General features: G+C 43.0%; 1 protein-coding gene across 3 annotated transcripts in view; it reads left to right on the top strand.

Annotated features, from left to right (window-relative positions):
- The first annotated feature begins 2,221 nt into the window (after positions 1-2,221).
- Positions 2,222-22,157, top strand: part of LOC143114286 (YTH domain-containing family protein 1-like) — a 33,553-nt gene continuing 13,617 nt past the window's right edge. Inside the window, exons 1-4 of one of the 3 annotated variants that reach the window (XM_076275813.1) lie at positions 2,222-2,301; positions 3,434-3,458; positions 3,920-3,999; positions 9,410-11,125. In XM_076275813.1, coding sequence (XP_076131928.1) covers positions 2,245-2,301; positions 3,434-3,458; positions 3,920-3,999; positions 9,410-11,125 — 1,878 coding nt within the window. In that variant the 5' untranslated portion in view covers positions 2,222-2,244. The other 2 variants (XM_076275814.1, XM_076275815.1) reach the window with 2 other exon arrangements.

The following is a 22,157-nucleotide window of genomic DNA, read 5'->3' on the forward strand; positions in this document are numbered from 1 at the left end:
CTGAGAACAGTTTGGTCTTAAGTCTAGATTTAAAACTGGCTACAGTTGGGGCCTTTTTGATGTCATCCGAAAGTTGGTTCCACAGCTGAGCCGCATAGCAGCTAAAAGCTGCTTCACCATGTTTAGTTCTAACTGTAGGTTTTACTAGCAGGTTTTTCACCTGGGACCTGGGAGGACGAGAAGGTGTGTACTGCTGAATCATGTCTGACAGGTATTTAGGTCCTGCTCCATTTACTGATGTATAAACAAGCAATAGTGCTTTAAAGTCAATTCTGTGACTTACTGGAAGCCAGTGCAAGGACTTAAGAATTGGAGTAATGTGGTCAGTTCTTTTAGTTTTTGTTAGAATCCTAGCTGCTGCATTTTGTATCACCTGAAGCTGTTTAATAGTCTTTTTAGGAAGGCCTGTGAACAGTCCATTGCAGTAATCAACCCTGCTGGAGATAAATGCATGAATGAGTTTTTCTAAGTCATGTTTTGACATCAGCCCTCTGAGTTTGGCAATATTTTTGAGATGGTAAAAAGCTGATTTAGTTATCGCTTTCATGTGGCTATTGAAATTTAGATCACTGTCAATTAATACACCAAGATATTTAACAGTATCCTTTGCCTTCAACCCTTTTGTGTCAAGGAGAGTGGCAACCCTAAGTCTTTCCTCCTTTTTACCAAATATAATTACTTCAGTTTTTTCTTTGTTCAGCTGAAGAAAATGTTAAGACATCCAGGTGTTGATTTGTTCTATACACTGACACATAGGGCCCTATCATGACATTCTAAAGTGCATCGTCACTCGTCAAAAGTCTATTCAAATTTAGTAGGATGTCCAGTTCACATTGGGAGGGGTTTCGTTATCAAACGTGGAGTGCATGGCGCAACAAGGTGTTCCTAGGTTTTTTAAGAATGACTATTCCATACGGTCTCGCATGCAGCCTCCTTCAAATGTGCCGTTGAATGCCAAAATACAGATGCATTTATTTGACATATCTTAAACCATGCTTTACTAAAACCTAGCATAGCCTTCACGCATTTGCACTCGTCTATTATTTGAACTCATTGGCAAAGTGAAACTAACTTCACCAAGGAGTCAGTCAACGACAAGACAGTTATATGCAGTTACTTTCACTATTGACTGACAATGGGTTACCACCGAAAACATAGGCTGGAAAAAGCAACACTTACCCTAATATTGCTCAAATGACTGAACAAAACAACATTTATCCTGCAGAGGAGTTGCTTATATCTCGTGACAGTGTCTTCAGCTGTGCTCCATACGTGTCTCGCCTCTCCCCTAATCACTTTTAACCGTCATTACCAATTTGCAAATGATGGTGAATAACTACTCATTATGAGATGTACAGTATTTCGTAATATCTTTGTTCTAATTATGTTTCCCATTGTAATCGTGCAATTTGTAATGCTTTGCATGGATGTGCGCTGGTGTGCGTTCATGAATGATAGAAGGATGGTGCGTGCACCTGCCAATATGACTGGTGACATGCGCTCTTAAAATAGCAAATGAACAACTCGCCATTGACTTCTGACCAGGTTTAGGTGGTGTATGATAGCGATTTTTAGACAACGCGCTAGGCCCCTCCCTAGGTTGTTAATTGCCACACCCCTGGGCGCAATGCTTAAAAAATAAACGTGCAAAATACCGAATTCAACTTTGCGCGGGTGAATAACGAGTATTACGCCATGCGCTGGTGACCCAAAATACAGCCCTTTGTCTGTAATTGTCCTTAGCCCAATCCACATGTCCCTGGTGTTAGTGTTCAAGTATGTGTTTTTATAAAAGTTTACATATTCAAGCATGTGTTTTTTGGGCAGCCGTGGCCCACTGGTTAGCACTCTGGACTTGTAACCGGAGGGTTGCCGGTTCGAGCCCCGACCAGTGGGCTACGGCTGAAGTGCCCTTGAGCAAGGCACCTAACCCCTCACTGCTCCCCGAGCGCCGCCATTGTAGCAGGCACTGCTCTGGGATTAGTGTGTGCTTCACCTCACTGTGTGTTCACTGTGTGCTGTTTGTGTTTCACTAATTCACCGATTGGGTTAAATGCAGAGACCAAATTTCCCTCACGGGATCAAAAAAGTATACTATACTATACTATAACTTGCTATAATTTCACTTGTGGTGCAGAGCTGCCCTCTCGTGGCAAACACTAGATATGTCATTAACGTCTGTCTTGGTCTTCCCATGGTCTTCGCCAGAGAATGACGGGCTCTGTTTTTTGCCTTTGGGAAACCATGGTTGTGACGCGTTTCTCCTTGCGCAGATCCCGGATGGAACAGCCATTGGGGGAGGTAGTGGTTTGGGCTGTACAATTAACGTTACTAAGGAGGGTTACAGAGAGGGGAAAATAATTAAAGTGGTCGTTTGCAGATTAAAAAAATCTGTAAACATTTCGGGAACTATCGACTGTGGACATTTGAGAATCTGTTCGCGGCAGTGTAATTCTGGGATCTGAATAGCGGTCTGGAGAAGACACACAGTAGCCCTTTTGAACTGTGAAAGTTGAGGTGCTTTACAGCTAGCTCCAGCAAGCTAGACTACGTGCCGCTGTGAAAAACACTTTGCTGCTAAACAGTGAACGCAACACGGAGCTGGGAAGACTTTTACTGGCTCCGTTCGTGTTAAGGGGCTTGCTTATGAATTAACGTTATGTCTGCCACAAGCATTGACCCTCAGGTAGGCAGGGAGTTGCTTCGGTGGGCAAATGTAATTTCTTCCTCCCAACAGGAGCATTAACTTAGTTCAAATGAAGCCCCGGGTGTTCGTGATAAGAGTTGATAGACGTTTGCTAACGATAGCTAGCGATACATCTAACGGTCTAGTGGGACTTATGGCCTCGTTCAAGCCGTAGGACAACCAGTTTAAGTTTAACGTTAATGTAATTGTAAGTAAATCAACACCAGTGTGATAATTTGACAAGAAGGTTGTCCTTCTTATGCAGGTAACAGACAGGTTTGTTAGCCGGCTAGTCAGTTTCCCACTACCGGTGAAAGTTAGCTGGCTAAACAGCCAACGCTATCAGACCAGATGACAAAGCTTCTGATCTGCATGGACATTATGATCGTTATAACACATTGCCCCAAAATTAGCACGTGCTGGACTATAATATTTGTTTCTCGAGTATGGCCGAGCAATTGTGAAATTACGGTGATGCTATGGCTAATGGCTGTCCTCAGCAGCAGCCATTAACCGCTAGCTGGCAAGTTAATGTTAGCCAATATTTTGCTAATAAGCTTGCATGCTATGTGTGTTCGGTAGAGGGGTTTATGAACATGGCATGGATAACGCATAGCAGTAACAATCTGTTTACTTTAATGTTAGTTGTTAGGTTGGCAATATGGTTCTGTAAAGAACTAAACATGCACGTTTCCAATGTTATGCTAATGTCGTTCTGTGTTTTTTATGTCTTCACCCAAAATTCAGAGACCAAAGGGACAAGCATCTAAAGGTGAACACTTAAGTCAACTCATTTGAATATATACCGTGATTCTTTCAGGACTTCATCGTGAACATATGTAACTTACTGAAGTGTTAATAACAGTTTGTTCTGTGTTTTTGGGAAATGACAGTAACGTTATTTCTAAAAAGTCAGCTGAGGTATTTTGCCAACCTTGCTGTCATTTGGATGTCTACTACAAAGCAGTCAGTAATGCCCCCACCAGTTATATGGCCTTACTGACAAACATTAAAGTGTTTTGGTATTGGCACATGTCTTTACAAGTCCAGTGTTGTATCATGTTGGTATATAGAAATGTGTTGTTGCATGTCAAAACCCAAGATAGTTTAGTTGAACAGAACATCACATGGCGACATGCACATACCACTGAAATGAGCTATTTTATGGCTGTATTCATGTGCTGATGCTCAGACATGTTTATGAAATGCTGCTGTAACGTTACTTTGTTGCAGTACAAAACGGATCTCTCCATCAGAAGGACACTGTTCATGACAATGACTTTGAACCATACCTACCTGGCCAGTCCACTCAGGTGAGTGCCGTAGATCAGGTGTGATAACGGCAATGTTGTTATGGTGATCATTAATTATAAAATGATTTTGAGAATTATTCCTGCTGCCCAAAAATCATACAAAGAGACATTATTGTTAGATTTGTGCCGGTGTGAAAGCCATCTGTGAAAATCATTGTGTTTTGGTGATATCACTTATGGCACCAGTGTTAATCTGTGAAGTAAATTGGTCTGTTACTTCAGGCTACTTCAAATTGCCTGAAAAGCACAAACAAATCACACAAAAATATTGATAATTATATCATATATGATGTGACATAAACATAATATACTAAGATAATTCTGTGATTCGATGTGCACATATAGGTCATGTATTGAACATAATATACTAAGATAATTCTGTGATTCGATGTGCACATATAGGTCATGTATTGAAGTCAGTATACACTGCAGCTCGTGTGTTAGACATCAGCAGGAATAAACTATCCAGAGGTGCTAGAGGCATACCCCCCCCCCCAAACACACACACACACCTATAGGAAAAGGGTGTTCCTCTTTTACCCCTTTGGTTTCAATAGTATGCCAACAGTGATTGTCATAGATTTTAACATGCAGCCTGCCAGGGAAGTATTTAATGCAATTGAAGTCATTGAATTGGCGTATTATGAATTGCTACAGGGTTGAGGGATTATTAGAAGATTTATGGTTATGCTTTTGCGTTTGATCTGTACGATTTTTTGTGGTGACATTAATCATCGGCCTTTGCCCCTGGTGCAGGACGTGCAAGTTGTGATGTATGCAGTGATGCCAGTAACACGTTAGTCTATTTTGACCACTTTTTTGCTTTCTTCTTGTCTCGGGGATTAACGTCATGTAGGCTATGCTCACGTTTTCAGCATGAGGACAACTCACGTGTAAAACCACGCAGCGACACAAACGTAAACAACAATGGAGGGAGGAGAGAGATGCACGTTTTATCTATGCAGTCATTATTTTGAGTTTGTGTCAGCTAAACATGACAACATTAAGGTACGTTGTACATTCTGTGCTGGCGACTAAGTGCTGCCAACTAGACATCCCAAGTCTCCCGACGTTTTGGGAGTCTCCCACATATTGATAGCTGCTTCATGACGCCCGCAAATTACATAAAATCTCCTGGAACCTAGAGCGAACAAGAGCACGCAAGCCAGACCGGACTTCAAATCGTGTGTGCATCTGAGTTTAACGCCACACAACGGAGAGGGAGAGAGAGAGGAGTGGTGCGTGTGTGCCTGAAGCGCATTCAAGACAGAGAGCATCCTGGTCTGTTTTGCTAAATCAACCAATCAGTTTTCAGTGTAGGTGGGCTTATATCTCTTTTCTCCCGAACTTAATTAATCGGTTCAGTCAGTGTATCTAGGAATAGCAGCGCAAAAGTGTACCCAATTCTAGGCCTGTCGCGATATTCAATAAATCAATTAATCGCATGATAATTAAAATTAGCTCGATAATTTTTCTGGCCGCGATAAATGCCATTTGCATGCTTGTTTGTTTTCCTCGTCTCTCTCTCTCCCTCTCTCTCTCGGGTCCTTAGAGTAACGATGAGTGAACCCTCATGTCAGTCACTTGTCAGTCGCATGGTGTGTGGGGAGGCGGGACTACTGGCGTAGCCTACCACAGAGTGCAGCTAAAGAGCCGCGTGAGAAGTATACCGGTAGGCATTAGGCAGAGAGAAAGCTAGTTGCGAGTTCGAGTAGGCTACGCCTAATAAAGACAAAAAAGATGGAATTGGTATCTAAGCCAAACGCGACAGCTGCAGTGTGGGAGCATTTCGGATTTAAACCGAATGCCCGTGGTGAACCACTGAACGTGTGCGAGTCGGTGTGTCGCATTTGTTGGAAAACAGTCGCAATTAAAAGCGGCAACACAACAAACATGCATATGCATCTAAAACACAATCATCCGCTGCAGTTTTCCCAGTTGGGGAAAAAAACAACAACAAGTGGGCCGTCTTCCTCTTCCCGAGGAAAATTCTCAGAACGACAATATTATCGCTTATCGCAATCATTTCTGAGACAATTTATCGTCCAGCAAAATTTGTTATCGTGACAGGCCTACCCAATTCTCTCATAAGAGTAAACATAATGATAGTCTTGCACACTGCACTGTTTGCTGTCAGCATTGCTCACGGCGGGTTAAATGATTGCAAAAGACTTGTTGAGGTGAGTTTAACAAGTGTAATTTCATTTGCATATTACTCAGGCCTATACTAGATGGCTAGTTGCCAAGGCTACATGAAATGGCCAAACTACCAAAATCTACATATTTTACTATCACAATTTCTATCAATAGGCCTTCCTTATTTGGTGTACTGACATTATTGAACAAACGTCTGAATTTCAGTATCTAAGTAGGTTAGGTTGGGATGTCTGCTATACATTGTTGACATTACTGTTAAAATGCACTTCCAGTATGAGTATTGGCTAAACCGGTTATCATTTTTATGTTGAGGCGGTGGGGGTGTTGTCGGCAGCTGCTGAAAGTAACTAATAAAGTAACTTGTAATCTAACTTAATTACTTTTAAAATCAAGTAATCAGTAAAGTAACTAAGTTACTTTTTAAAGGAGTAATCAGATTACTTTTTCAAGGTAACTGTGGCAAATGTATGTTCAGTATGTGTCGTAATTAGACCGGTTCAGGTGAGTGAAATATGTGATGTATGTGTCGTAATTAGACTGGTTTGTGATGTATGTTCAGTGTCGTAATTAGACTGGTTTGTGATGTATGTTCAGTGTCGTAATTAGACTGGTTTGTGATGAGTGTTCAGTATGTGTCGTAATTAGACTGGTTTGTGATCAGTGTTCAGTATGTGTCGTAATTAGACTGGTTTGTGATGTATGTTCAGTGTCGTAATTAGACTGGTTTGTGATGAGTGTTCAGTGTCATAATTAGACTGGTTTGATATATGTTCAGTGTCGTAATTAGACTGGTTTGTGATGAGTGTTCAGTGTCGTAATTAGACTGGTTTGTGATGTATGTGTCATAATTAGACTGGTTTGTGATGAGTGTTCAGTGTCGTAATTAGACTGGTTTGTGATGTATGTGTCGTAATTAGACTGGTTTGTGATGAGTGTTCAGTGTGTGTCGTAATTAGACTGGTTTGTGATGAGTGTTCAGTGTGTGGTGCACTCAGTTATCAGCGCACTTCCAATGCAGATTCGTGGGGGCGTAGTTATGGCAGAAGTTGGTCGAGAAAAAAACATCCAAATGATTATTTCTTTGTGGATGACCATACTCATTCTGAGTTATCATTGCTGTGTCTGTCCTGAGAGTCTGCCAAAGTGGGATGTTCTATTTGACCATCACTGACCTCACTTTGATGGCAACCTCAAATCCTCAAATAGCTTGACCTCTGGGACTGCTAGACTGCTTGTTGCCTCTGTGATTTGACTTCATGTAGCCACCTGCAGCCGTCTTAAGCAAACTGCATAACGCAATTATTTCTGAGATCCTGATACGATTTCAAACCGGAATTGTGCATACATCATGGTTAAAAACGTATCAGAATCTCAGAAATAATCATGTTATGCTGTCCGCTTAAGAAACGTATCAGAATCTCAGAAATCGTCACGTTTAAGACGGCTGCAGACGGAGCCGCATGCTGTTGTGTTGAAAGTAACAGGAAATTGCGGGTCCTAGCAAAAGTTATTTCCTATTTAGGAACCATTTTGTTTTATCCTGTTACTATTTTGTAGGGGAGCTTAATTAGCAAGTCAGCCTTCATCCTTAGTTATAATGTAGTTACAGTAGTTACGCAAGGGATAATGGACGACACGGTGGTCAGTTCACAGAAGTGAATGCACGGTCGACGCGAAGCGGAGGGCCGTTTAAACCTCGTAGTGCATTAACCTCTGAACTGACCACCGTGGAGTTGACTGGACAGACTGTTCATCTGTTTTAACAGTTTAGCTGTGTTAACATGATTATTACACATTGACCAAAAAAAAACAACAACATTATTAACCAAAATAATATGTATGAGATGAAATTGTAAGTTATTTTTTTGATACAAATGTGATTTTGCTACTAATTTTGATAATAAAACTATATAATGGTTATTTAGGCTCGTCTGTATACATAATTTCAAAATTAGTTATTTAGAGTTCCTTTCACCCAATTGCTACCAAACTTGGTATTTATAACATGCTGTGTTGAAGCTGTAGACCTTCACAAACTCAAAAAAATGTATATGAATAAATATGCAAATGTTATGCTAATGTATGCTAATTAGCACATATAAATAATACATAATTGTCATGTCAAACATATATTTGTGTAGCCTAACTATCTGGCTTCAAGAGAAAATGGATGGTTTCTTTGAGATATGCTTAGGTCACCCACAGCAGAATGAAATATCAAAGGAGTCATTTTTGGCATATTTTGGCGGGAAAGAGTTAAGGTCCTGTGTAGGCTTCCCAGTTGACCGTTAAAAACCATTAACACGAGGGTTGCTTGAGGACACCAAGGTTCCATCCATATGACCTTTTGTCTTTTGATACTGGTCACCCCAAGCATATCCTGGAACATAGTGGATTTGTCTGTGGCAAGCAGCAGTGATGGGAGTTATCAAGTGGAGACTTTTTGTCTGGATACTGTGGACAGAACAGCTTCACTGTGATTTTTACATAAAGGGCGAACAGATCACAAAGTGGAGGAACTGATTTGGGAACAGAAGGGCCTTAGTGAATTGTGTAACAGATCTTCTGGTTGTCTCCTGCGAGGTGTCTGCGTAGGCGAGGCTGTTGTTTTCTCTCTGCTGCTCCCGCCTTCAAGCCAAGCTGAGTGTCATGCGACTGGCTGTGGCAAGAAGCTATTAGGCCTGATGCATGCTTCTGCTGCTGGTCATTTTATCTGTGTGTGTCTGTGTGCAGAGCAACAGCTACCAGTCCATGATCTGTGTGTGTGTGTGTGTGTGTGTGTGTGTGTGTGTGTGTGTGTGTGTGTGTGTGTGTGTGTGTGTGTGTGTGTGTGTGTGTGTGTGTGTGTGTGTGTGTGCAGAGCAACAGCTACCAGTCCATGATCTGTGTGTGTGTGTGTGCAGAGCAACAGCTACCAGTCCATGATCTGTGTGTGCGCAGAGCAACAGCTACCAGTCCATGATCTGTGTGTGTGTGCGTGTGTGTGTGCGTGTGTGCAGAGCAACAGCTACCAGTCCATGATCTGTGTGTGTGTGTGTGTGTGCGTGCGTGTGTGTGCAGAGCAACAGCTACCAGTCCATGATCTGTGTGTGTGTGTGTGTGTGTGTGTGTGTGTGTGTGTGTGTGCGCAGAGCAACAGCTACCAGTCCGTGATCTGTGTGTGTGTGTGTGTGTGTGTGTGTGTCTGTGTCTGTGTGTGCAGAGCAACAGCTACCAGTCCATGATCTGTGTGTGTGTGTGTGTGTGTGTGCAGAGCAACAGCTACCAGTCCATGAGTGACCCCTACCTCTCCAGCTACTACGCCCCGTCCATCGGGTTCCCGTACCCCCTCAGCGAGGCGCCGTGGTCTACGGGGGGAGACCCCCCGATTCCTTACCTGACCCCCTACGGACCGCTGAGCAATGGTGACCACCACTTCATGCACGACACGGTGTTCGGCCAGCCGGGGGGGCTGGGCAGCAGCATCTACCCCCACCGCTTCAACTTCTTCCCCGAGAACCCGGCCTTCTCCGCCTGGGGCACCAGCGGGTCCCAGGGCGGCCAGACGCAGAGCTCGGGCTACGGGGGCAGCTACAGCTACCCGCCGAGCTCCCTGGGGGGCACCCTGGTGCCGGACGGCCAGAGCGGCTTCCACAGCGACACGCTCAGCAAGGCGCCGGGCATGAACAGTCTGGAGCAGGGCATGGTGGGGCTGAAGATCGGCGCTGGTGACGGCCCGGGGTCAGGGGTCAAGGCGGTGGGCTCCGTGATTGGTGGTGGGCCTTCCATCGCCACGGGCAACAACGGCACACCCATCGGCATGGCCCTGTCCAAGCCCACGTCCTGGGCCGCCATCGCCAGCAAGCCGGCCCAGCCGCCGCAGCTGAAGCTCAAGAGTAAAGGGGGCGTGGTCACCCTGGGCGCCGCCCTACCACCGCCACCTATCAAACACAACATGGACATCGGCACCTGGGACAACAAGGGGCCCATGTCCAAAGTGGCCTCCCCTCCCCACGAGCTCCAGCTCCAGCATCAGCACCCCCACCCACACTCCCACCCCCACCCACACTCCCACCCACACCAGCACCCAGAGCAGCAGTCCTCCCAGCCCCTCCCCAACTCCCACTCCCTCCCCCTGCCACCGCCCCCCCTCCAGCAGCCCCAGTCTCTGGTCCAGTCCCTCGTCCAGTCCAGCATGCCCGCCCCGCCCTCTGGCCCTCACCAGCCCCCCCTGCAGGCTGCTCCGCAGCATTACCAGAACCACAGCCAGCCGCCGCTGGCCCAGACACGCTGGGTCGCTCCACGCAACCGTAACCCTGGTTACGGGCAGAGCTGTGGCGGCGGGCCGGGCGTGCTGGACGGCGGGTCGCTCCCCCTGGGCGTAACCAGGGTTACGGTGGCGGGCGTGCTGGGGGTGGCGGGGGACCCCCACCCCGTGCTGGAGAAGCTGCGCTCCACCCACAGCTACAACCCCAAGGACTTCGACTGGAACCTGCGCGGCGGCCGCGTCTTCATCATCAAGAGCTACTCGGAGGACGACATCCACCGCTCCATCAAGTACTCCATCTGGTGCAGCACGGAGCACGGCAACAAGAGGCTGGACGCCGCATTCCGCTCCGCCACTGGCAAGGGCCCCGTCTACCTGCTCTACAGCGTCAACGGCAGCGGCCACTTCTGCGGAGTGGCCGAGATGCGCTCGCCGGTGGACTACAGCACCAGTGCGGGCGTCTGGGCGCAGGACAAGTGGAAGGGCAAGTTTGACGTGGACTGGCTCTTCATCAAAGACGTGCCCAACAGCCAGCTGCGTCACATTCGCCTGGAGAATAACGACAACAAGCCGGTGACCAACTCGCGGGACACCCAGGAGGTACCCCTGGAGAAGGCCAAGCAGGTCCTCAAGATCATCGCCACCTACAAACACACCACCTCCATCTTCGACGACTTCTCCCACTATGAGAAAAGGCAGGAGGAGGAGGAAGAGGTGCGCAAGGTAAGGGGCCCTCAGATCCCCTCTAATCCCCTGTAGCTGGTCTTCATATCATTTCCCTCTAATCTCCTGTAGCTGGTCTTCATATCATGTCCCTCTAATCTCCTGTAGCTGGTCTTCATATCATGCCCCTCTAATGTCCTGTTGCTGGTCTTCAGCATGCTGACATACTTTATGGAGAAAGCTACTATCGCTTTTGAAGAACTTATTAAATTAAATGTATTATTCAGGGTCTGTACAGGTGCAAATCCTTGAAAATGCTTGAATTATAATGTTGCGTTTTCAAGGTTGCATTTCAATGCTTGCATTTCGGATAAAGTGCTTGAAAATGCGTTTTAATGAGCGTTGGTTAGAAAACAGCTATTTCGAACTGCTGAACAGACATCATGTAGGGTTATACAGATGCATTGCTAGCTAGGTCGCCATTAAAGCTAACATATTATTGAATAGGCTACTTAGCTCCATGTTATGTACTATGTACTAACTAACGAACGCAACACAGTGTTTCACGCAGCTCAAATAAACTTCATTACCCACAAATCCATTGTCCAAAATAAATAATCGTCAGACCTGAACAAAGGCTGACTTCAAGGCCTACTCAAAATGTTATGCTGAAATTCAGTGGAGTTGCAGCTAGCTAACCTGCACTGAAAATTAGATATCAGAGTCTGGACCAATAGTAGCATATAGATAGTAGCCTAGATAGTAGATAATAGTAGATATTTATATGGACATTATCTAAGCATGAGTTGATTATTGGTCAGTTATTTACACAGGAGAAGGGAAATCAGGCAGAAAGGTGGAAATGAGGGGAAAGAGTTAGCAGAAGAGAGGGAAATAATAGGCAAAGGGCCCTCACAAGTGAGTGAGAGTCAAGATGTGACACTCACTGTGTCAGAAGGTACAAGCTCCGCAGCCTACAACACTGCAATTTATAAATGCAACATTCACTACTCTGATGAGGAGAAGCAGAGCATTCCTAATTAACCCTTAGAACCCTAAGCTGTTTTTAGGGCATTTTCACTACCTTTATTCATAAGGATTTATTGTGGTCATTGTAAGTGCCACACACACATATTATTATGAATTGTTTTTTTTTCAGCAGAGTCTAGGCTATCCAGATCTGCCATCATTTCATGTATTAGCACTAGCATTGATTTTATTTTGATTTTTAAAGAATTAAAATATAAAAAGTGTATTATAAAAATTCTTATATTTCGAAATGTATCTCACCACAGCAAGCTCATAGCTCTATGTGCATTTCATGTGTGTGTAGGGCAGACTGTCCTGAATCGGGCAATATAATTGCCATGTTGGAGGGATACTCTGGGTCTGAGCAATTTACAGAAATATGTGGTGTGTGATTTACGGAAATAAATGCCATTTTTTATTTAGTGATGAAAAATGACCTTTCTGCGCTCCATATCTGTGACACGAACTGATCTGACCTGACTTGACCCGAGGTTGCGTTATGCACTCATAATGATTCTCAACTTTTTACTGCATTGCCATGAACAAAGTAAAGGCAAAAAAGGTGTTTCTTTGTTGAACAAATTGGGATGCAATGTGAGCCTTGAATTGGATGCCATGCAGGAATTTGCTAGGATCTCAAAACCAGCTGAACGCAGAGAAGTATAGACTGTAAATATGATGCAATTTGATTTAATTTCATGATTTTCTTACTTGATCGTACAGACACGTGTGTAGTCTCTTTGGAAAGCCCCACTTCTGCTCTGTCATGCAATAAAGGTTTCATCTCGCTGCAATGAACAGTTCCGGAGCAATGTAACAGAGAAGAAAGGGTGTGTTTTTTGACGCACTTTGCGTCAATCGGGTTCTAAGGGTTAAAGATGGAGCAGAGATCAGTATAAATATCCTCAAAACCAATAGGAGAAAAGGCTCTTGAAATATACAGGACAGGTGCATCTAAAAAAGTAGAATATTGTGGGAAAAGTGTGTTGGTTTAAGTTATAAACAAAACATGTTATAAACTGAACAAATGTTTCTACGTCATACGGCAAAATGATCATGATGGCCTTTACATTACAGCCCTCTATGGTTAAGTCTTTCATAGGCATATATTAGCTACTTTGCTCTTTTATAAATGTACCATATGCCTAATAGGCTGTATTTCTAAGTGTGATTTATGCTATAATGTATACATTATATTTATGTCAATTCATCTATTAGTTTCCGCAATATTCACCATAAGTCGTCATTTAAGGGGTTATTTTTCACATTTTTCTTCCTTGGGGGCATGCCCCCGGACCCCCATAGTATTTCGTGGGGGGCAACATTTCTATCAACACCCCTGACCTCGGTATTTGAATCCTGGCTACAGCCTTGGTTATGTCTCAAACTTAAGCTCAGTTTTGTGGTTTAATGCTTATAGGCCCTGCAAGTGAAAAAGGACATTAAAACACCATGCATATGTGCATATCGTGCCATTTGGCAAGAAGTTAAATAGTTAAATGTATCTAATTATATGACAACTCAGTCATCTTCACGTCACCCAACGTCACATCTCCGCATTGCTAGCCTACTGGTTGGTAGCTCATGATATGCATGTTGTAGGCAAGAAAGAGACATAATCAGTCTTGACTGTCATGAAAGAGCGAGCCTTAACATTCGTTTGAGTTCACATATTCAGCAAAGTTTGTTGAGTGATTATTTTCTTATTTTATTTTATTTTATTTTATTTATTTAATGTTTTTTTTTGTTGTTTTTTTGTGTGTATATTGACTCAGCCAGTTAGATAGCAAGCAAAATCTTCTTCCACATTTTTAAGTTTTCCTTTAATTTCTTTTCCTGCTATTAAGAAATACAATTTTGTCTGTTAAAACCATCTCTAAATGATAAAAAAGTAAAAATCATTTTGAGTTAGTATATTCGTATGTCATTTGCCACCACTGTAAAGTGCTGGAAAAGCTTGAAAATTGACCTTGAAAGCGCTTGAAAAGTGCTTGAATTTGATCGTGAAATAGTTGTACGAACCCTGATTATTAATATTATTAATATTATTAATCGGGTAATGGCAACCCTTACCTTATAAATCCCTGGTGATACAGTGTTTTTTTATAACTGTTTTAGGAAAGGTCTACAGTGACTATAGTGCAAGGCATAAAACAAAATTTTCCGACTGACCCTGTCAATTTATGTGCGACCCAAATTTATTTTATGAGCTTGGGGAAGAAATAATACAAATTAAATAAATACGCAAATAAAAAGTTTAAGGCGAACTATAATTACGTTTAATTGAGTGCACATTGGTGATGTGTAGGTGTAATTGAGTGCCTGTCACTTAAAGAGATACGTGAGAGTAATTGACCTTGTCTCACGGTTTTAGTCTAGTGAATAAAAGTTGCACATAGCGCATAAGGATATGTGGATGCAATTAATTATGTTTTGTATGTCATTAGATAAAATAAATGTTCAAAAAATGTACAAGTCGAAGAAAATCTTTCTGGGATCATAGAAGAGATAAGTGTCTTGCAATGTTCATTAATGATTTTAGCCAGCACTATTGTCAAACGTGACCTGAGCTAGCGGGATAGTTAGCAAGGATCTCTCTTCAGATGTAAAAGTTTGCCATGGTTGCTTAGCCTATTTCTAAATTACATTGAACCCAAATAGTAGGCCTAAATTACCAAAATCCCACAGTTTAGGTAGGTTAGCAACACAAACTTCAGAGATGCAAGTGAGCAAATCAACTTGATATTAGCCTATTATTATGTGTTACCATAGCATCACTTGAACTCAGTGGCGTCGTTAGTAGGGTTGGGTATCGTTTCAATTTGAACGATTCCGATTCCAATTCCGATTTCTTATTTCGATTCCGGTTCCTAACGATTCTCGATTCCGATTTTTTTTAAAGGCAGGGTCAAAAAAAGTTTAGGATATTTTAAATGAGCTAGCTAACCAACGGTCTTTCTCAGGGTATCTGCACATTTTCCAAGTGCAAATTTAAAGACTTTTAAGACCTTTTCAAGACATCTAAATGAAAATTAAGACTATACCACGGCAAAAAGATATACAAGACTGTTTAATGCAATAGTTTTTTTTTCCTACTAATTTTAACCCCCACCCCATTTTGGATGTCTACAGAAGTTACCAAAAATATTTTGGCGAAAGAAAATAATTGTGTGTGAATTACCTTCACAGCTATAAATGCCCAATTTTAGGGTCTGGACTGCTTGCTTTTGAAGCTGGCTGTACTGTACATATTTGGTTTTGCTTACTGCTGAGGCTGTTCTTCACCTGTGTCTGTAGTAGCCTAGGGCTACTTGCCAAAGACATGTGCACTGGACTGGATTCCCTTAAATATTTTTTTCAAAGTTAACTAAGCTATTTACATATTTTAATAAGCCTACTTTATATAATTTACTATGTGCATCTATTGTCCAATATGCAGCACAGCAAATTAAAGTTAATCCACTACTTTACATTTTGCATACCAGTTGTATCTAAACCAACCAAAGCTTGACTGAAACATTGTAAAACCATTTACTTGTTTTAAATTAATTAAGAGACAGGTCCTCCTAGCATGATCCTGCTGAAAACTGCTGGTTTCATCTCAAGCACGCACGTATTATGAACGCACGTATTTTTATGTAGCAGTCGCCGACATTCAAAACATATGCGGTTATATTTCACAACTTTTGCTAAGTAGGCCTAGCCTACTGGGAAACGCTGGCAAGCAAGCTGCTGGCAGATATTACAGGTAGGCTATTATAACTTAGACAGATATTTTCTTCCCTAGGCTAGGCCAGCAACACACGCTGGAAAGATGCAAACAGATCAACTTAACATACCGGTATACAGTATTTCCTCCTGATTGCGAAGCACTGCACATAATTTCACCAGCAGTCTTCGCGTCCATAGTTTGTGAAACGATGCTGCGTCCGAGCAAAGACTTTAGATGCCAAGCGCAACTCCAAAAAGGAGAACAAATAAACGTCCGGCTTGAGGCTGCGCCGGACGCCGGACAGGGCTTTTAAAATCCATATGTCCGGCCTAAATTCGAACATATGGCCAACCTATCGCTAACTGGCTTACCAACTCTTTCTCCCGCTCATTCTACCGTAGGCTCCCTCATTCCACGTAGGCTACCCTGTCTATCTCTCAGGCCTCAGCTACACCACGAAAACGCCAGGCATATTATTTTGTACATAGGCCTACTGTATTATTACCGTTTTCACACCTTTAACCAAACCCGTGAAAAACATCTTCACTCTGCAACCACTACACTTCCTCCCGTAGCCTAATAGCCTATCACGTATACAATTGCGTTTTAAATACACGAAACTGGATGGAGACATCACTCGCTCTCTTGCACTCGCTGGCGGTCCCATACGCACATTTAATACCTCTCTTTCGAAAATTCAGTTGTAGCCTATTTAAGACTTTTTAAGGATCCTCGGGAACCCTGCTTTCTGAATGAAATAGTCTGACCTTCTCCATGAATTTTAATTCTATTAACTATGCGCTTCTTCGTTGGTGTTCAGCCGTTTCTTCTTCCTGTCGGCAGACTGGGAATCGAAAGTAGGAATCGAAATTTAAACTTTTGAACGATTCCGGGAAAATCGCAAAGATAGTCCCGGTTCCAACCAATACTCGATATTCGATACCCAAGCCTAGTCGTTAGACCTGGGCATTCGGGGCTATAGCCCCGGATCCTCTGGGGATAGCCCCGGATCTATGGGCCGTCAACAACAAAAACTCTAATCGTGAATGAAATAAATAGCCCCGTAGAAGAGACTTTTGTGTTTTGTGTCCATTGTGTGCATTAACAGCAGCACAAGAAAATCTCAGTGTGTCATCATCTCCCGCAAGCCAGGAGGACATTTCGATCAGCTCAGTTTCAGTATATCGTGATTTACTATTGAATCACATGCGCAGTAAATATAGTAAACCTGACCTCGTTTGAGGGGGCTTCCAAGCAATGCATGTTGGGCTTGATTTTGACAGAATGGAACTTTTTCTTTGGGCAAAAGTTCGTGATACACAACCCAAATGCATTGCTTTCAAGGCACCCATAGCCCATTAATTGAAGGGGATGACGTCCAAATGTTTATCCCGAGACGAACGCTCACACCTGTGCACTTGACAGAGGTGCATGACGATGTTTATTCTACAGGCTATTTTAATGTCATATTTTGGGTGTTGTGGTGCACTTTGGCAGAAGAGACGTTCTCCTTACACGTCTTTAAACTCCAAAATATTCAGAATTCTGTGACGTGAGTCATTACAATTGGCCTTCCTTTTCATCCTCAAAGTAGGTTAAAATTGCATGTTCATCAGCCCGATTTTCAAAATCTCTCGGGGGAGAAACCCCCGGAAAAAAAAGGACTATAACTTCTGGGGTCTAGCCCCGAATGTTTTACATAGCTAGCGATGCCCCTGCTTGAACTAGCAGCCATCTCTCGCTGTTTATAGCACTACAGCTGCGCTTACGTGTGTGTGAGGAGAAAAGACGCACAGCCACAGGTTAGGGGAGGAGGCGCTAGAAGCATGCCTTGTGCACACTCATGTTACTTCAAAAGAACACGGTCATTCTCAAATGTATCGATACTAATAAAATTAGGTATCGTGACATTTTTTATTTCAGGGTATTGCGATACTTTTGTAGTATCGGTGCACCGTGCAACACTATTCTGTCTAAAACAAGCCTCCACACTGGCACTGTGTCCATATCTTAATTAAAGGAGAATTCCGGTGTGATATTGACCTAAAGTGTGTTGAAACATGATACCGAGTGTGAACGTATGTCTCATAGCCCACCACGGCTTGTCCCCTGCACTCCAAAATCTGGCGCTAGTTATTCCAAAAATAATTCCGTGGAAATGCATGGATTCCAGTTTCTTCCAGTAGCAGCAACTGGAATCCATGCATTTCCACTGAATTATTTTTGGAATCTGATCCCTTATCATACCTGTTCATTCTTACTCGTCGCTCGACTTATCGTGACTAAATTTAAGATGGCTGCAAACGCTAAACTTCGTGAAGATACTCTGTAAAAATCGTCTTGTAAGTAAACTACCAGTGCTTTTTCAAAGTTCTCAATGTCTCGTTTTAAATGTCAGGGCCCTCGGAAGTCTACCAATGAAGTGTGGAGATACATTGAGCCTCGTAAATGGTGTAAAACAGTGATTTATTTGCATGGCTAGCCCGATGCCGAAGCACCACCATTGAAAAAGCTGTTGGTAGCATCGGCTAACTAGCGCCAGATTTTGGAGTGCAGGGGACAAGCCGAGATGGGCTATGAGACATATGTTCACACTCGGTATCATGTTTCAACACACTTTAGGTCAATATCACACCGGAATTCTCCTTTAAAGACATTATTAACTAGATTATTTTGCACTGTGTCCATATCTTAATTAAAGACATTATTAACTAGACTATTTTGCACTGTCTGTCTCAGTAAGGGCAACAAAACATGATCCCATGTGACCCTACTGTAGTTCTAGAGACCTTTGTAATGATCCCATGTGACCCTACTGTTAGTTCTAGAGACCTTTGTAAGGATCCCATGTGACCCTACTGTAGTTCTAGAGACCTTTGTAAAATTGGTGTGGCTCCTTTAAAGGAACACGCCACCCAAAATCAGTAGTGATATATGTTCTTACCGTAACTTTCACGAGTTGAGTCGTACCTCTCCCGCGTCGGTAGGTGCACTCAAACGCTCTGTCGCGCGGCGCGAATGTGTTAGCATGTTGCTATGCTAGCGGGCTCTGCCGTGGCCGTAGAGAGAGGCACATAGCAGTATTCAAACACCTCCACGTTTTATCTACTTAAATACAGTTGCACGAGTAGTTGATGAAAAATGTTAGGGCACACAACATGAAACGTGACGATTTTCCAAGCGAATAAACATGAGAACTACAATGTGTGGCGCAATAGCACTTGGGAGTACTTCGACCTAGCGTGGTAATATTATTAACACCTAATTGTAGATCCTATCCACCACAGAGTTTAGAATCCATGCTGGATCGACCCTCAGCCTCTCCCTCCCCTCTGAGCGAGAGAGGCACACACACTAGAGATGCGCTGATGGGCTATTATTTCAACCATAACTGCATAGCAAAACGTATCATCCATCAGCCATCCATCAGCACTAAAGTTTGTTGACCAATTTTCAAAACTGCACCCGCCATCCGCTGGTTGTTTTAATGTAGGCTATATGGGTGATGCAGCGCTGCTGACGTGAGGCTAGAAAGCCCTTGCCTGTTCTAGAAAGACTGATCTAATGCAGCAAATATATTAAAAGGCAAAAGTCGTACATTGGCTAGGCCTATCCCCAGAATATCAGCAGCAAACTCAGTCTCTGTCGCGCAAAACAGTCTCCAAATAAAACGCACACCGGCCTGTTGCCTATTCTGCCAGCTTGTGACAATATATCGTCCAAAATGCTTGATTGCATTGCATTCTCCACATTTTTAGCTACATTTTCATGTACCACATCAGCATTTTTGTTCAGTGAATCTTTTGTAAATTGCTTTACAATTACCGTCGGGCCTATAGGCCTATTGCCTGGCTTGCCTCAGCTTCGGTCACGTCCTTTTACAATTTTATCATTGTAATAAAAAACGCAATTTGCCACATAATTTCAGCATGCTCCTGGCCTACTAATTAATGCCTATTGTAGGCTTCTTTATTTTTTGCAAAAAGAAAGAAATCCTTGATAAAATAACAAGTCATTCACATTATAGGCTACTTTACACACTGTTATGTCAGGTTGACTGACAAGCCTGTTCTGAAGACTCCCATTCATTTTGACTGCACGAGCGCGTCTTTTTCAGACTGACATCGCAATTCATTTTATAGCCTAGCAGGCCATCGGACAAATATGACGCCTCGATATTAAAGAAACTCCGACTCCATTCATTCTGAAAGTCCACTGCACAACAATGCAACGTGCATGTTCACATTTTTAGTAACAACCGCCACATTTTAGTAACACATCTAAGTTTTCCGACTATTTTTCTTACCTTCTTTTTCCGCTGTGGATGTTAGTGAGTTTGTAGAAGTTTTAGCTCTTACGTTCTGAACATCTCGCACTGCCATCGCCCGATGTCATTTCTTAGTCATATCACTCTCTGTCTCTCTTTTAAATGCCTATTCCCTGAATGGTAGGCTACAATTATGTGTTTTATATATAGGCTAATATCTAAGCAAAATAACCCAGGCAGTCTCATCTAGGATATAACACAGGTTGAAGTTGGTTCTATTTAGGGAGGTGAACATCTGTAGATGACTCAGAAATGACATCGGAAGACAAGGAGTGAATATGGCAAGAGGCAAGCCGAAGTCTGCTGACAAGGGCCCGACGGTAATTGTAAAGCAATTTACAAAAGATTCACTGAACAAAAATGCTGATGTGGTACATGAAAATGTAGCTAAAAATGTGGAGAATGCAATGCAATCAAGCATTTTGGACGATATATTGTCACAAGCTGGCAGAATAGGCAACAGGCCGGTGTGCGTTTTATTTGGAGACTGTTTTGCGCGACAGAGACTGAGTTTGCTGCTGATATTCTGGGGATAGGCCTAGCCAATGTACGACTTTTGCCTTTTAATATATTTGCTGCATTAGATCAGTCTTTCTAGAACAGGCAAGGGCTTTCTAGCCTCACGTCAGCAGCGCTGCATCACCCATATAGCCTACATTAAAACAACCAGCGGATGGCGGGTGCAGTTTTGAAAATTGGTCAACAAACTTTAGTGCTGATGGATGGCTGATGGATGATACGTTTTGCTATGCAGTTATGGTTGAAATAATAGCCCATCAGCGCATCTCTAGTGTGTGTGCCTCTCTCGCTCAGAGGGGAGGGAGAGGCTGAGGGTCGATCCAGCATGGATTCTAAACTCTGTGGTGGATAGGATCTACAATTAGGTGTTAATAATATTACCACGCTAGGTCGAAGTACTCCCAAGTGCTATTGCGCCACACATTGTAGTTCTCATGTTTATTCGCTTGGAAAATCGTCACGTTTCATGTTGTGTGCCCTAACATTTTTCATCAACTACTCGTGCAACTGTATTTAAGTAGGTAAAACGTGGAGGTGTTTGAATACTGCTATGTGCCTCTCTCTACGGCCACGGCAGAGCCCGCTAGCATAGCAACATGCTAACACATTCGTGCCGCGCGACTGAGCGTTTGAGTGCACCTACCGACGCGGGAGAGGTACGACTCAACTCGTGAAAGTTACGGTAAGAACATATATCACTACTGATTTTGGGTGGCGTGTTCCTTTAAGAGTTTAGAGCAAGCGGCCACCTAGCAATAGAGGGAAAGAGAGAAGATGCTTCTGCCGTCTACTGATTGCTGCCAAAACAAAGTTAGTGAACGAGACTTGCATTGTCTAAACTATTGGCCATTAAAAAAGTGGTGATTTTTCACACATGTCTTGCATCTGCCTGTTGCTCATCAGTGTTTCCCACAGAATTGAATTCTATTTGTGGTGGTACAGTAGGTGACGTGGTTATGATGCTAACGGATTTAATCACGATTTAGCCAGTCGTCTTCTATGCCAACAACAATCCTTGCAGGATTTGTAATGTTTTCTTTAAACGTGCATGCAGGTTTGTTGAGGGACAGAGACTCAAGGAGAGGCTGTGCAAAGGTGCACATAGCTCTACAATGAAAGGATTTCATCCAATTTAAGTAGTACAACATAGAAAATTGTGTGGTGGTCAGTGTTGATATTGTGATGGGCGGCTGTCTTTGGTCTAGCATATAATTATAAATGATCCGACTAACGTGACGATCTGGACTGAAATACAGGCAGGGAAGGTAACATTTCTCAGTATAAATGACCAAAATGTGTGATAACAAAACACATTGCAAACAAATCACATTTATCTACTGAAACGGAAATCCCACAGAGTTTGTTTTGTATGCTAGGCTAGCTACTTATTTCCACTAGTGCTAAGTACAGAGCTACACCAGAGATTGTTGGCTACACTACACCAGCGACGCACAACAACTAGGCTACACTCACGCATAGTTTAGGTGAGCTATAGTTAAACCACT

This window comes from Alosa pseudoharengus, unplaced genomic scaffold (assembly GCF_046254945.1).
Source record: "Alosa pseudoharengus isolate Yale_2024_CS ecotype anadromous, Long Island Sound unplaced genomic scaffold, YU_APseudo_1.1 YU_APseudo_1.1_scf_9, whole genome shotgun sequence".
In the NCBI taxonomy this organism is placed as follows: domain Eukaryota; kingdom Metazoa; phylum Chordata; class Actinopteri; order Clupeiformes; family Clupeidae; genus Alosa; species Alosa pseudoharengus.